Below are 15,885 nucleotides of genomic sequence, written 5' to 3'. Positions count from 1 at the left end.
GCCTGTCACTGATACTTCCATCCCACTGAAAGGAAACTTGAAAATGAGCCCAAGCCAGCTCAAGGCTCTAAATGATTTTGTGTTGCTAAGACAATGACCAAAGATAAGGCAAAGGCAAGCCAGGACCAGACGCTATTCTTCTGACTTTAAGGTACACCTGAATCCCACCCTCTCACATGCTGTCTCCCTAACAGGACAATAATGTGACTAGTTTTCTTTTTAAAAAAATGCTTCCCTGATAAAGTAAGATACGATTATTGAAAATAAAACTCAATTATAACATCACCACCCAGAGATAACCAGTTTTGATATTTTGGTATACTTCCTTCTAGTCTTTTTTTAAAAGTTCATATATAAAGTATGATATATATTTTAAAATTTGGACCATACTATACATATAGTTTTGCATCTTTGTTTTTCACTTAACATTATATTGTAAACATTTTCTCTGACATAAAATATTCTTTGAAAAATAATTTCTAGTGGCAGAATAACTCATACTCTCTTTACTTAACTATTCAGTTAAATAGTTAACTATTTAACCTGTAGAGCTAAGGGTCTCTTTACCAGATCTAGAGGCAGAGCAGGTCCAAGTAAGCTTTCATTTCTGCCTTTCCCATACTAGTTGCAGGAAAGACTGCAGGGCACCGCCAGGGGTCAGTGCAGAGCTGTTTAGTATGTCTATGCAAGAAAACTGGTTACACAAGAATTCACATTAACAAATCCTATCTATTAGATTAGAGGAGTATTCACATGAGTAACCAAGTTCCCTTCTAGAGCAGGCTTCCTTAGTACGGATTTCTCAGATCAGCATGACCACATTCTTCCAAATTAATTTATATTCAACATTTATAATAGACCTTGGTTTATTTCATACAGATGTAGTTCTCACCTGCTTGGTATGAGATCATCTGTGCATAAAATACTTGGCCTATTTTGTAGGTTTGTTTTGAAAATCAAATGAATGAAATATGAAAGTATCTTATAAGTTAGGAAGTGGCATTTAAACTTTACATTGCCCTATTTTAATGATGTGCTATTCAGATATTTAGATGAGTTATCTCCTATAAAAACTAAAGAATGCCAGGTAGTACCAAAATTATGAAATGAGGTATAACAGCATATGCTTTGGCACGATAACAGGTTATTTCATTGGTTTTCCTCCCTCTAGCCTTCACTCTCCAGCTGTTGAAGTCATCATGGAATTAGTAATCTGTTTTTCCTAGAAGGTGAAGTTATCATTTAGCCAATCTGGTTTTAGTTCTTTTCCATCCTCATTTACCTACGAGTCCTTCAGGAAAATTACTCTGAGCTCAGAACTGGCTTAAACAACTTACAAGAAGGTGGATAACAGGGATCAAAAAGCCGCTCCGGGACCGACACGCCTGACGGGCTCCAGCACAGGTGGTTGGCACTCCTTGTCTCTCTAAACCCAGAAGTGGCTCAGGAACAAAAGGCACCAAGGCCCCTATTTCCCACCTGGCCAGGCTTCTGACTCAGCCTTCTTTCTGTTCTTATCTCCTTTCCAGTTCCCAGTGCCCCATCATCTGGCATCAGGGATGGAAAGGAGCCAGGGCTGGGCATTCTGGGGATCAAGCAGCTTTCAAAACCAGCTTGGTACAGCCCTTCCTGAGCGCAGCCCACTGACAGGTCCACTCTGAGCAATCTCAGAACACAGAGGGACCCAGGCAAAGCAGGGCCTGGAGTCCCTTATCACTGGCACTTGATCTCCTTCGGGGCCACAGCCTTAAGCTCTCTGACAGAAGAAGGGTACAGAGGCCACACAAAGAGAACAAGGATGCGTGCACAGCACCTCACATTGCCCTGGGACAGCTCCGGTAGAGAGCAATCCTGTGTCTTCCCCATGAGGTCCTACGTCTTAGAGTGGATCTAACACAGGGCATCAATTGAACAGCCTGTAAGTGCAGTTCCTGGTACACAGTAGGTGTTTGATCAATATTAGTTATGTGAAAGAATGACATGTTTAAGCCATTAGATGAGCACTAGAGCACAAAGTACCTGGAGGGAGCTACATTTCTATGGTCAATCAAAAAAATAAAGTCTTGGGATTGGAGTAGTGGAACTAAGCCTACAGACTTGAAAGGAAGTCAAGAGGGTCCCAGCAACTGGACACAAACCCAGGAACACTCAAGAGTCATACAACAGCAGTGCGGCAAACCCAGATCAATAACTGTTATTATTTAAGAGCAGTTTCTAGTACATGGGCCCTCAGGGCACCTACCATCCCCACAAGGGCCAACTTCCTGAGATCAGAATCTGACCAGCTGACTGGCCTCACTCTGCATCCAGAAGGATGTGGAGGGGCTCACCTGGGAGGGCACGGAGACACCAGCAGAGCTGACAAATAGGCTTCACAAAAGTGCAGGGATTCCGCTGACCACAAACTACAGGTCTTCTGCTTCCTAACCTGCTAGACCACCCACCGCCCTGACCTGCTTGAGTCTCAGAGGACGCTGCAGAAGCTTGTGCTCCAGAATAGGCTGCCGGGGGCACGTACAGCCTGGCTACTCAATGTTGTCATAGACGTGGATCACGTCATTGTGGTTGCCGAGAGCCTGGATGAGATGGGCAGCCTGCTCCAGGTCAGGGTCAGCCAGCCGCACCTTTGTGTTGGGGATGAACTCTAGCATACAGGACACAGAACACAGGCCCAGGGAGTCCAGCTTCTTCCTCACTTGATGCAGTGAAGAGGCATCACAAATAAACTAGGAACAAAGGAAAGTCAGGAGGTAAGTAGCCAGGAGATAACAGGACAAAGCTGGACAGAAGTTTGCAAAACCTGAATGGAATTACTGTATCACTGGGTTTAAGTCTTCACTGGCAGAAACAGAGTTTTCAATGTTCTGAATCCTTCTCATCGTCCTCAAGAGAGTAAGCCCTATCCGGTATTCTCTTAGTAAATGTCTGTGCAATATGTGAGCTCTTTATCTCACCTGTACCCCGGGCACAGGAAAGAGGAGACTGACAGAAGCATGCCTTAACGTGTCAATCAGGGGCCTCTCGGAAGTCCACCAAACACTAAGGCTTCACACTCACTTTAAAAATGTTCGTTTCCTCTTCATCTTCAGTTTCCTTGACATCCTCAGCTCCTGCTTCTATTGCCAGCTCCAGGGCACGCTCCAGATTCACAGCTTTCTTCTCTTTGTCCTCCACTCCAACCACGATCACCCCCTTTTTGTCAAAGGAGTGGCGAGCTCCTTCAGCCATCATTCCCCTAATAGGAAAGGGAATGGGCCAGAAAGAATGCCTTTAGACACTCATTCCCACCCAGCCCCTGGCGTATAAACAGACATGGAGCAGCTCTCTTCCTGAGGCAGATGCAGCTACCACTGGGCAAGGGAATAATCCAAACATAACCCCAACCTTCTATTTTCTGCCCTGTCTGGGGTTTGGAGGATGCAAAGACTTTGCTCATCAATTCCTGTGCAATCAAGATTCCATTCCTGGTTGTACATTTTAAGACCTGGACATTATACAGACAGATGGGATAATGGGACAGAGAGCTCGTTCTACACCTGATGAACAAGTCTTTTGGATCCTGCCCAGTACAGAACACATTAAGGGAGAATAAACGATCCCATTTGGATTCTGCTAAGGATGAAGTGTGTGTAAAACTTGAAATGCCACCAGGAACAACAGTACTTTCCCTGCACAGAATTGGAACCTAAAGACTCTGTACCCTTCCTCTCTCCCCAGACACACACCTACCCATTCTTGTTCAGGATATGTTTGATGTCCGAGTGGCACTTGGAGCTACTGTTAGATAACGCCTCAATGAGAAGAGAAGAGCCACCAGGGCCTCGGCCCTCATACAACAAATAAATGTCCTTGGTTTTCTGCAATAAACAACATAATCACATTTTCCGGTTTCCTAGTTCCCTCCTACATGCCAGCCCAGGCACCACAGGCACCACAAAGTTGACTCCATGGGATGGGCTCCCTGGGCTGGAGCCTAGGCTGTTAAGCTTCAATTTTGTCCTCCCCTCTGAGAGGAGGCCCTTGGGACCAACTTTTGAGATAATTGGAAGTACTATCCCTTACTTGGAAGGCAGTCTGTTTCTCTTGTCCCTGAACAATCAATCTGCCATCTCCCAGCTTTGTTTTCACCCCTCCCCAGCTGAATCCCACATCCACCCCGCAATAGCGCCTACTAAAACTCATTCTCGTACACCTTATCCCGCATGAAACCCACCTGTGCTCCTACCCCAGCGCTGCTGAGTACTGCCACGTGAAATGACACATCTGGGCCTTATCAAATAGCATAGCCTCAAAATTCAAACAATCGATCAAAAACTCTAATGACCAATCTCATCTGGATCTCCCACACTGCCTCTGCTCATTCTTTGCCCGCGCATCCTATCTTCACCACTCTCTCCATCACCCTGCCCTGCCGTCTTCCCAGGAACTCTCAACTGATGACTTCTCCCTTCCTCTTTCACAAAGGAAATTAAGGACACCAGGTGGGGGAAAATCCTCTGCCTCCACCGCCTTATCTGCACCACACCTGACAGGAGGGCAGTATGAATGACGGTTAGGCATAGGCTCTGGAGTCTGTCTGGTTCCCAGTCTGTCATTTTCTGTGTGACGTGGTCAAGTCGCCTAATCTTTCAGTGCCTCAGTTTCCATTTAAGGTTGTTCTGAGGAGTCAGTGAGGTAATGCATACAAAGTTCTTATCAAAGAAATTGGCCTGGAATAAGCACTCAATAACTGTTAGCAATTAAGATGACTACTACTTCCTCAGATCCTTCCCCCTTGTCCTAGAGAAGAGGTGTCCCCTCAGCTGGGCTTGCAGACAATTCCCACACCTAGGCTCTAATTCCAGCCCCTCCCACTATCACTATCATCTGCACCCTCTCTATTTCTACTGGCTTTTCTCCTTTAAGGCATAAATATCAGAAAAACAAACCCTTCCTCAAACTAACACCAGGGCTTTCCCCATACTGTGGCCCTTCTTTTTACCCCATCTCCTCAAAACTCAGCTCAGCAATCCTAGGCTATATAGTTCTGTACGCTGTCTATACATCCTGGTCCTGACTGTGCTCCCATAACCAATGGCCGAGAGAAGAGTCACCAGGAGACTTTGGCCTGAGTGTCAACGACATCACTACCCTTCTCTGATAATTTAAGGGGTGTGTGGTGGCCTTCCAGACATGTGCCCTGTAGGGACTGTGATCAAAAACAAAGTTAAACTGAGGACACACCTCCATTTTCAGTGCTGCCTCAATTGTTGCCTTGGGCATGTGCTTGCTGCGACACACCTCTAAGATGCTGGCCAGGTTTCTATTGAACTCGGGGTTGGGGCCTCCTTCTGAGATAGAAAAGAGTAAGCAGAGACATCTCATTATGACATGAGAGAAAAAAGGGATTTCCGCCTCCTACCCCCATCAGCCAAAAGAGCGACAAGTCAGCACTTAGATCTCGGCTTGTTGAGGACACTTTATCCAGTGTTTGAATGAGATCTGGGTAAGTATTTTGGAAAAGAAGTTTTCAATTCGCTCTGAATGAAAGGCCGAGGATCGGGGTGGGCCTGGCCCAACTCTAGGAGGCAAGCAAAGCCGTGGGCATAGTGAGGGCAAGTGGCTACCACCGGGGGGTGACCGTCAAGTTCTCACCTTTAACCGCTAGGCGAATGCTCAAACTGAGCTTAGAGAAGACGCGACTCCTTTCGGTGTCCTTGGGACCCTTGATGTGCCGGACTTTGGACCACTTGTTGTGCCCGGCGAGGACTTCTGCCGTGAGGTGCAGCGTCCGGCCCTCACAGGGGCTACAGCCTGGGGACTCAGGCTGGAAGGCCGGGGGGAAGCGCGGACGAGCCACCCGGACCCCGGGGCCTCGCGCCCACAAGCACTGGGCAGCGGCCCTGCTCAAGGTGACAGGGGCCCAAGCCGCCATCGGCTCCGACCCTGGGCCAAGGTCAGCAAGAGCAGTGGCCGAGGTCAGTCCGCCGAGTCCGCCACTGAAACAAGCAGGTCCAGAGCCTGCGGCCTCCTCAACCCGTCACTGGAGAGCCAAAGGCTCAGGCCCACCCCGGGGAGCCGGAACACGAAGTACGCCGCACCTTCACCGCGGCAGCCCAACCCGGGCAGCCGGAACACGAAGTACGCCGCACCTTCCCCGCGGCAGCCGGGAGCGGGTACATTCAATGGTGTAGCACACTTCCTTTTCCCGGTCCGTTCCAAAAACGCGTCCCCACCGCCCACAAAAGCCGTTCCGTCGCGTGGTACTTGCTTTTCTGTTGCTTGCAGCTGCGCAGAGCCTGGGCGGAGGTGGGGCAACCCTGTGCTCAATCCGTCCTGGTTGCCTGGGGAACGCCGGACTTTACTTCCCACAATGATCTAGTAGAGATACATCTTAGTTATGAAACTGATTTTGCTTCAGAATGACTTCCCAACTCTAAGCAGGCCTAGAATGATAAATGTTTTGTTGTTGCAAAGAAATAGGTAGTTCAATCACTTCACTTTAAGGTAGGGAAATCGCCGCCCAGAGATGTGATTTATCCAATCATTTAGTCTCTCTGAACTTCCTCTTCGATATCTGTAAATAAGGATGCTCCTACTTGCTTTACCAACGTAAGAGGGTTGAAAAAAGCTCTTGGAGCTTTAAAGTAATAAAATCTTATGTAAATAGCAGCAGCGATCATAGTGATGAAGTCCCTAAATGCAAGAGACACTTGCCATCCTGGAGAGGGAGGATGATCAGAAGAGTTTCCTGGAGCCTAATTCGCCTCTGCATTTTCCCTCTGCTCTCACAGAAGAGAAAACCGATGCCATTAGGAGGAGAAGGTATAGAACAAACAAAGCAGGAGCTGTGAACAACTTTCCAGTGGCTCCCCAGGCTGGTGAGATTAAATCCAAAAACTTGGTGTGTTAGATAGAGAGCAGGTTAAGTTTGTGGCCTCTGGTCCGAACTGGTGGGTTCAAAGCCCGGTTGTTACACTTACTTGTGTAACCTTGGGCAAGTTCCTTTACTTTCCTATATTTCAGTTTTCTTACCTGTAGAATGGCCTTGCTATGATTAAATGGGATAATGGATAAAATACACAGGCATAGGTTTTATGTTATTTTTTAGCTATTATGTAAGAACCTTCATAATCTCAGATCTACTCATTCTTCTGGTCTCATGTCCTGACACTACAGTCCAGTTGGAGGGAATTATACTCACTGTACTCTGAATACAAGTCTTTATCACCTCTTTGCCCCTATCTGCTTGGAGTGAACTTCACTGTCTCGGTGATAAAATCTTCATCGTGCTTCAAGACCCAGTTCAGCTGTCCCCTCCTTGGTTAAAGCCTTCCTAAGAGTCCTTCTTTGAGTTTTTAGCTGTAACTAATAGTGCACTTATGAATTGTTAATTTATTATTTTTTATTATCGAAGCTACTTGGGCTGGGCACTCTCCTCCTTGTACTTTGCAGATTACGCAGAAACACCAGATTGCTCCTACTGCTTCTCCCAATTCTTGTATTAAGCACAAACCTGTGTCTTTGCTGTTTTACCTCACTTCTGGCTAATTTTTGTTCTTCCTTCAAGATTCAGCTCAGGCATCATTTCCCACCAGAGGAAAACATCTGCAAATTCTCCGTTTGGGTTCAGATGCTCTACTCTGTGTGTTCACATAACACTTCATACATGTCTGTACCTTAACACTTACTTTTTTAATATCAAAATGTTTGTCTCTGCCATGATATTAAATTCTTTGAGAGCAGGACTGTACTCCTGTGCCCAGTACAGCTTTTTTTTTTTAACAAAAACTTTACTGACATGTAATTTAAATATCATACAAATCACCAATTTAAAGCGTACAATGTTTTTTAGTATATTCAGATTTGTGCAGCCATCACCCAAATTTTACATTTTCATCACTCCCTAAAGAAAGTACCCATTAGCAGTTACTCCCCATTTTCCCCAGTTCCCCCAGTCCTAGGCAACCACCACTTTACTTCTGTCTCTATGGGTCTGCCTATTCTGGACATTTCATATGAATGGAATCATACAATATGTGGTTCTTTTGACTGGCTTCTTTCATTTATCATAACGTTTTCAGGGTTCATCCTTGTTGTTAACTAATGTTCCATTGCATGAATATACCACGTTTTATTTATCCATTCATCAGTTGATGGACATTTGGGTTTTTTCCACCTTTTGACCATTCTGAATAATGCTGTTATGAACGTTCACATACAGGTTTTTGCGTAGACATATATTTTCATTTCTCTTGGGTATATGCCTAGGAGTGGAATTGGTGAGTCATACAGTAACTCTGTTCGATCTTTTGAGGAACTGCCAGAGTGTTTTCCAAAATGGTTGCATTGTTTACATCCCTACCAGTAGTGCATGAGGGTTCCAATTTCTCCACATCCTTGCCAAAACTTGTTATCATCTCTTTTTGACTCTAGCTGTTGTCATCCTAGTGGGTATGAAGTGGTATTTCATTGTGGTTTTGTTTGTTTGTTTTTTCTCATTGTGGTTTTGATTTCTATTTCCCAGATGACTAATGATGTTGATCATCTTTTCATGTGCTTGCTAGCTATTCATATAGAGTATTACTTTTTGTAATTTAAAAATATAGCTTAGGGGCTTCCCTGGTGGTGCAGTGGTTAAGAATCCGCCTGCCAATGCAGGGGAGAGGGGTTTGAGCCCTGGTCAGGGAAGATCCCAGATGCTGCGGAGCAACTAAGCATACAAGCCACAACTACTGAGCCCGCGTGCCACAATTACTGGAGCCCGCGTGCCTAGAGCCCGTGCTCCATAACAAGAGAAGACACCACAATGAGAAGCCCGCACACCGCAATGAAGAGTAGCCCCTACTCGCCACAACTAGAGAAAGCTCGCGTGCAGAAACAGATCCAACACAGCCAAAAAAAAATTATTAAAAATAATAATAATAAATAAGAATATAGCTTAACATAAATGTTACTTCAAGTAGCAAAAAGCAAATGAAGGAGATCTATAATCACAAATAAGAGTAGAGGCCAAGGGTTTCCCTGGTGGCATAGTAGTTGAGAGTCTGCCTGCCAATGCAGGGGACACGGGTTCGAGCCCTGGTTTGAGGGATCCCACATGCCGCGGAGCAACTGGGCCCGTGAGCCACAACTACTGAGCCAGCGCCTCGGGAGCCTGTGCTCCGCAACAAGAGAGGCCGCGACAGTGAGAGGCACGTGCACCGCGATGAGAAATGGCCTCGGCTCGCCGCAACTAGAGAAAGCCCTCGTACAGAAACGAAGACCCAACACAGCCAAAAATAAATAAATTAATTGAAAATAAAAAAAGAGTAGAGGCCAAAACAAAGTTTGAGATAGTCCTGGTCCAATCAGCCTAAACCCACCAGGGCAAAGCTGTAGTCCAACAATGTCAGTCTATCAACTCACTGCAACAAGGCAAACTGCACACCAGAGGGATGGTGGAGTGTCTCACTAAAGGAAAAGATCTCTATTATATAATTATGGGAATGAGTGGAGGTTAGGTGAAATTTCATTGAAACAGGGTTTGATATACTCAAAGGAATACAGAGTTATATGAAAAGAGAGTCAACATCAGCTCTGGACTGCAAAGTAGACCCAAGGTTAAGTTTCCTTGAAAACTACAATGTTAAATGTGGAAAGTTGTGTTCAGAAAGCCCTGAAGTTCTACACCTGGGTTGGAAATCAAGGCTGCTTTTCTGTCAAAGCAACTTAGATTCTCCAAGCAAGACTGTAAGGCTTCATTCTCACTGGACATAATTTCAAACAGCAAACTTCCCGACAGTCTATGATTTTATTTTATTTATTTATTTATTTTTGGCCACACCACGTGGCACGCAGGATCTTAGTTCCTCGACCAGGGATTGAACCCTGCAGTGGAAGCATGGACTCATCGCTGGACCACCAGGGAATTCCCAGTCTGATTTTAGAGAACAGTTTCTTAGTGAATTTTTAAAAGCCACCCAGAGAAGGGAATTATTATCTGATAAGTTGCAGTGTGTGCTTGGGAGAAATATTGTTTCCTGTTAACTTTGCACCTGGTTTTATCTGTGTCTGTTTATCTGTGATGAATGGCAGGGCAGATTTTTACTTTCTCAGTCTGAGCTAATATTCATGTCTCAAAATGAATTCACAGGTGACCGAACCATCCCGAGAGACCTGGCTGTCAAGATCATTGAAAAAAAAAATTTTTTTTTGGCTGCTTTGGGTCTTTGTTGCTGCACGCAGGTTTTCTCTAGTTGCTGTGAGCAGGGGCTACTCTTCGTTGCAGTGCATGGGCTTCTCATTGCAGTGGCTTCTCTTGTTGCAGAGCACGGGTTCTAGAGCACAGGCTCAGTAGTTGTGGCACAGGGGCTTAGTTGCTTCACGGCATGTGGGATCTTCCGGAACCAGGGCTCGAACCCATGTCCCCTGAATTGGCAGGCAGATTCTCAACCACTGTACCACCAGGGAAGTCCCTGAAATTTTTAACTTACAATGAACCTTGGATTCTAAAGACTGGCTGAAGGCATCATTCTACTAGGTTTGAACAGGTGTCGTCTAGTACTAACGGCTCTCAATGAATAGAACCACACTCGTTACTATTCCAGATACTCTTGCTAATTTGATGGTATGGTGGAGACATTACTTTATTTCCTCTTCCTAGGCACACAGGAAAAATACATTCCTTGCAGTTAGGTTGAATGACGTGACTAAAGTGGAAGGCACTTACTAAATACTGGCTCACTGAACCAATCAAAATGTCTTTCTTCTTTTCCTTTGAAATGGCTCAACAAGAGCACAGACTGAAAATAAAAATAAACAGAGGGAGTATTCATCTAGGACTAACAGCATTTGAATAGCAGTGGGATAAAACTCCTCCATCCTATCACATTGGGGCACAGGCTCGGGAAACCAGCTTGGACTTGGAAATTCTAGTCAGCCATCAGAGCCTGATGTCCTCACCCAGGGGACGTGGGAGTTATCATTTCTTGGTCAGCCTTCACAGCCAACAGATTACTGAATCCTGATTAGCCTGTCCCTTAAATCTCTTCGGTTGTGCCCTGCCCTCTCCTTCCCTGCTGCTCCTGCCTTAGTGAGGCTTTTGCTTTTTCTTATGTTGACTATTTTAATAGGTGAGGTGACTCCTTGTCTCACCCCCACTCGGAGGCATGTTCTTCACTGCCTCCTAAAATGCAGAACTGAGCATGACTTCCCTCTGTGTAAATTTTCCAAAGTCTCGTACAGGAGGAAGGTCTAAACTTTCTACAAAGCACAAGACCACCTGCTCCTGCTCTCCTCTCTAGACCCACTTCCCACCACTCCCCACACAAAACCCCACATCACCTTACCATTCTCTGAATAGAACCATATTCTTCTTGCCTCTACAGATTTATACATGGATGTTCTCTCTGCCTTAAATATCTTTCTTTACTCCCAGAAGACTCCAACTCAGCCTTCAAAACCCAGTTCATAACTACAAAGCTACAGTAATCAAGATAGTATGGTACTGGCACTAAAACAGAAATATAGATCAATGGAACAGGATAGAAAGCCCAGAGATAAACCCACGCACATATGGTCACCTTATTTTTGATACAGGAGACAAGAATATACAATGGAGAAAAGACAGCCTCTTCAATAAGTGGTGCTGGGAAAACTGGACAGCTCCATGTAAAAGAATGAAATTAGAACACTCCCTAACACCATACACAAAAATAAACTCAAAATGGATTAAAGACCTAAATGTAAGGCCAGACCCTATAAAATTCTTTAGAGGAAAACATAGGCAGAACACTCTATGACATAAATCACAGCAAGATCCTTTTTGACCCACCTCCTAGAGCAAGCGAAATAAAAACAAAAATAAAAAAATGGGACCTAATGAAACTTAAAAGCTGTTGCACAGCAAAGGAAACCATAAACAAGACGAAAAGACAACCCTCAGAATGGGAGAAAATATTTGCAAACAAAGCAACCGACAAAGGATTAATCTCCAAAATATACAAGCAGCTCATGCAGCTCAATATCAAAAAAACAAACAACCCAATCCAAAAATGGGCAGAAGACCTAAATAGACATCTCTTCAAAGATATACAGATTGCCAACAAACACATGAAAGGATGCTCAACAATACTAATCATTAGAGAAATGCAAATCAAAACTACAATGAGGTTATCACCTCACACCAGTCAGAATGGCCATCATCAAAAAATCTACAAACAATAAATGCTGGAGAGGGTGTGGAGAAAAGGGAACCCTCTTGCACTGTTGGTGGGAATGTAAATTGATACAGCCACTATGGAGAACAGTATGGAGGTTCCTTAAAAAACTAAAAATAGAACTACCATACGACCCAGCAATCCCACTACTGGGCATATACCCTGAGAAAACCATAATTCAAAAAGAGTCATGTACCACAATGTTCATTGCAGCACTACTTACAATAGCCAGGACATGGAAGCAACCTAAGTGTCCGTCAACAGGTGAATGGATAAAGAAGATGTGGCACATATATACAATGGAATATTACTCAGCCATAAAAAGAAAGAAATTGAGTTATTTGTAGTGAGGTGGATGGACCTAGAGTCTGTCATACAGAGTGAAGTAAGTCAGAAAGAGAAAAACAAATAGCGTATGCTAACACATATATATGGAACCTAAAAAAGAAAAAAAAAACTGGTTCTGAAGAACCTAGGGGCAGGACAGGAATAAAGACGGAGATGTAGAGAATGGACTTGAGGACACAGGTAGGGGGAAGGGTAAGCTGGGACGAAGTGAGAGAGTGGGGTGGATGTATATACACTACCAAATGTAAAATAGATAGCTAGTGGGAAGCAGCCGCATAGCACAGGGAGATCAGCTCGGTGCTTTGTGACGACCTAGAGGGGTGGGATAGGGAGGGAGGGTGGGAGGGAGATGCAAGAGGGAGGAGATATGGGGATATATGTATATGTATAGCTGATTCACTTTGTTATACAGCAGCAACTAACACACCATTGTAAAGCAATTATACTCCAATAAAAATGTTAAAAAAACAACCACCAAAATAAACCATTCAAGCATCCTTCGTCTTGTGAAGTTTTCCCTGACCCTCTCTGGCTCCCACCCAGACATAGGTGATCACTTCCTCCTCAGGGCCACCAGAGAACCTGAACACACCCATCACTGCACAACACTGCCAGTGTTTCTTTATGGAGATGTCTCTTCTCGTTGACTGTGAGCGACCTGAGGGTCATGGCCCCCAGCAGACAGTAGGTGGTCTGTATTTTGTTAAAGGTGATGAATTAGGCCATCAGATAGTGTGATGGGCTGGGCTGGAGGTCTAATCCCCCAGCCAGTGTGTCTGGAACATGACCACAGTGGCAGAATGGGAAGAACTGAATTCATCACAAGAAGAAATTCAGTCAATCTATATATGTTCAAGTTTTATTACAAAGTATGATGGGCAGAAAATACGGTACTTCTTATACAGGAGGCTGAACAGAATGAAAGGGTGAAAATTAGGTTTAATATATTCAGAAAGCAAGAAATAAAATCATAGATAACACTCCACTTTCAGGTGCCTTTGAAGTAGCCTTCAATGGAGATTTACCATCATGGTTTCACAGCACAGTGTTAAAAAATTTTTTACAAGCCCTGTGTATAATCAATCCTGTGAAAATGTTTTTTTAAAAAAATGGTTACAGTACAGTTCTGCAAGGGGCAGCTTCCTCTCCACCTGACCATGGGATGCCACAAAACCTATAATGTAGAGGAAAAGTTTAAATATATAACAGGAAATTAAGTTCAGACACACTAGGCTAAAGGGGACAGAAATGGATTGGCTAGCGCTTAACACTTCAGAGAACAAGGAATCTCCATTTTCTCTACATAGAGATTTGTACAATCATGCTACAAATTCACGCTCGGGGGAGGAAGGATGGAAAGTCACTGAAAGAGGGGTCATCAAATACACAGGAACCATATCAAATGATCCATATTCGACTCAAGCAAGTCAAAGCTTCAGCTCCACGAGTTTCATAACACACTGTATTACCACAATCAACCCAAGGTGAGAACATTCTTTCAAATAGCAGGTATCACAAGTTCTTATTCACTGGGTTTTCCCAAAGGCCAGTACTTGTAAGTTTTCCAGCTCTTACACAGACTGCCAGTATCCTCCTTCCTCTTGAGTTTATACTTTGATTAGCTTATCTGTTTCTGGCTTGATACACCAGTCCAAGCCTCTTGGAAAGGCACCTGCATGTTTATACACTTAAAAAATCACATCTAGGAAGTAGCCTGAGAGGAGCTGGCCCATCCCATGTGGTCACACATTTAACTCTGACCACTAGCAGCAATGACAACGGTGGGAAAAGAGGACGAGGCTCTGCAACACTGAGTAGCTGGCCCAGCCAGTGCAGGGATGGCAGTTCTTGGAGAGCCTGGCCCAGGGTTCACAGTGACTGCTCAGCTCAGCTTTCCTCCCAGGGAAAACCCAACTTCAGTGCCAAGCTGACCCTCCCTCCTCATCCTGGAGCACAGACAGGAAAGGGAAGAGGTTGCTTTGGGGCTTCTACTTTACTGGTCTCCCTTCTCCCAAGTCAGGCAGTCAAAGGAGCTGGGGACAGTGGAGGGAAGTTACTAGGCTGGCCTCCCGTGGTTGGCAGACCCTGCAGCTCCTACATACCTTACAGCCTAGGAATTCAAGGCCCAGGTTGCAGCAGGGAGGAAGTTCTACAGTGGAGAGGCAGTGGGAAGGTAAAGAGGAAGAGAAAAGACAAAAGGGAGGGGGGGAAGTCAGCATGACTGTTTACAACCTCTGCTTCTTCTCTCTACAAACCTACAACCAAGAAGAGCCATTGTCTGGAATGATCGAGGGACTCCCACTCCTGCAAGTTTCCACCACCAAATGACACTAGGGCTGAACTGCAGCAGGAAGGGGTCCCCCTGTCCCCCTGTCCCCAGTTACCCCACATCACAGGCACCTGATGAACAGTCCAGGAAGGCTGACACAGGCCGAGAGCACAGTCTCACTCCACAGCCACATGACGGTCTGAATGCTTCCCCAGCTCAGACCTTTACTGCCCTCTAATATTTTCTCCTTTGCTACCACTGCTTTTCCCCCACATCCTAAATCTCCTCCTAAAATTTCAGACACACCTGCCATCAAAAACTCATCGGAGTCTTAATGTTTTCTGTTTCTTAACCAGTTCTCTGAGAGCCGATCCTGGTTCTGATAAGAAATTCTCACCTGGCTATCAAGTTTCTTCCCTCTTCAAGTCCTCATCTTTCAGCCTGGCTCCTCCCTGGAAAGAGAGGCTTCTGACTCTCCTGGGTGTAAACAACTCGAACTCTTGAAGGACCTGGATCCACTCACCAGCTCTCTGATGGGGAACCTGAGGCCTCATCTATTCAGCAGCCCCCTCCCCTCAGAGCAGACAAGGAAAACAAAGGCGGCTGCGGCTCTGGGGGCCAGAAGCATGTCAAAGGGCCACCGCCCAGAGAGCCAGAGCCCAGAGGTGCTGCCGCAGCCTTTCCAGTGCAGTCCCGGCAGTGGCTCTTCTCATGTTCAAGGAGTGCAGAGACAGAGCCTCCCAACCTATTCTCGCTGGCTGGCAATCTGAGAACCTAAACACATTAAACAAACACTTGCTTCTGAAACTACAACAGATCTCTGCTTCCTGTGGCGTGGCTGACTAAGAGGCTTTCTAAATCCTGAGACTACAGAAATCCCCTCCTCAGCCATGAGGCCATCTGGCCCATGGCATAAAGGGAGAGTGAGGGAGCCGGGACTTCAAAATCCCAGCATGCCAGCTACTGTGTGTCTGTGTCTGCTTGGGGGGACTGGGGAGTCTCACCTGGGCCCAAGTGGGATGTTGAAAGGAAGAGGACCAGACCACACTGCAGGGCCTAAGGAGGGTGACAGGGCTGGGAGTCTGCAGG

At 45.4% G+C, this 15,885-nt stretch overlaps 1 protein-coding gene across 1 annotated transcript; it reads right to left on the bottom strand.

Moving 5' to 3' along the window:
• Positions 1 to 2,179: 2,179 nt before the first annotated feature.
• LOC132510647 (translational activator of cytochrome c oxidase 1) lies at positions 2,180 to 14,678 on the bottom strand. Its single transcript, XM_060132766.1, has 7 exons — positions 14,630 to 14,678; positions 6,132 to 6,357; positions 5,635 to 6,080; positions 5,224 to 5,330; positions 3,730 to 3,857; positions 3,058 to 3,235; positions 2,180 to 2,726 (listed from the first exon to the last, which is right to left on the bottom strand). The coding sequence occupies exons 3-7, from the start codon at positions 5,912 to 5,914 to the stop codon at positions 2,526 to 2,528; spliced, it is 894 nt and encodes a 297-aa protein (XP_059988749.1). The 5' UTR covers positions 5,915 to 6,080; positions 6,132 to 6,357; positions 14,630 to 14,678; the 3' UTR covers positions 2,180 to 2,525.
• Between the last annotated feature and the right edge of the window lie 1,207 nt (positions 14,679 to 15,885).

Source organism: Lagenorhynchus albirostris, chromosome 20 (genome assembly GCF_949774975.1).
Source record: "Lagenorhynchus albirostris chromosome 20, mLagAlb1.1, whole genome shotgun sequence".
Taxonomy (NCBI): domain Eukaryota; kingdom Metazoa; phylum Chordata; class Mammalia; order Artiodactyla; family Delphinidae; genus Lagenorhynchus; species Lagenorhynchus albirostris.
Note: the sequence above shows the minus strand (reverse complement) of the source record. Positions and strands in the feature narration are given on the sequence as shown.

Excerpts from the sequence above, each read along its gene's own strand:
- LOC132510647 (XM_060132766.1), bottom strand. The coding sequence starts at position 5,914 with ATGGCGGCTTGGGCCCCTGTCACCTTGAGCAGGGCCGCTGCCCAGTGC. Across the intron at positions 3,858-5,223 it reads AGGCAGCACTGAAAATGGAG|AAAACCAAGGACATTTATTT; the intron begins GTGTGTCCTCAG and ends TGTTTATTGCAG. Across the intron at positions 3,236-3,729 it reads CATATCCTGAACAAGAATGG|GGGAATGATGGCTGAAGGAG; the intron begins GTAGGTGTGTGT and ends CTTTCCTATTAG.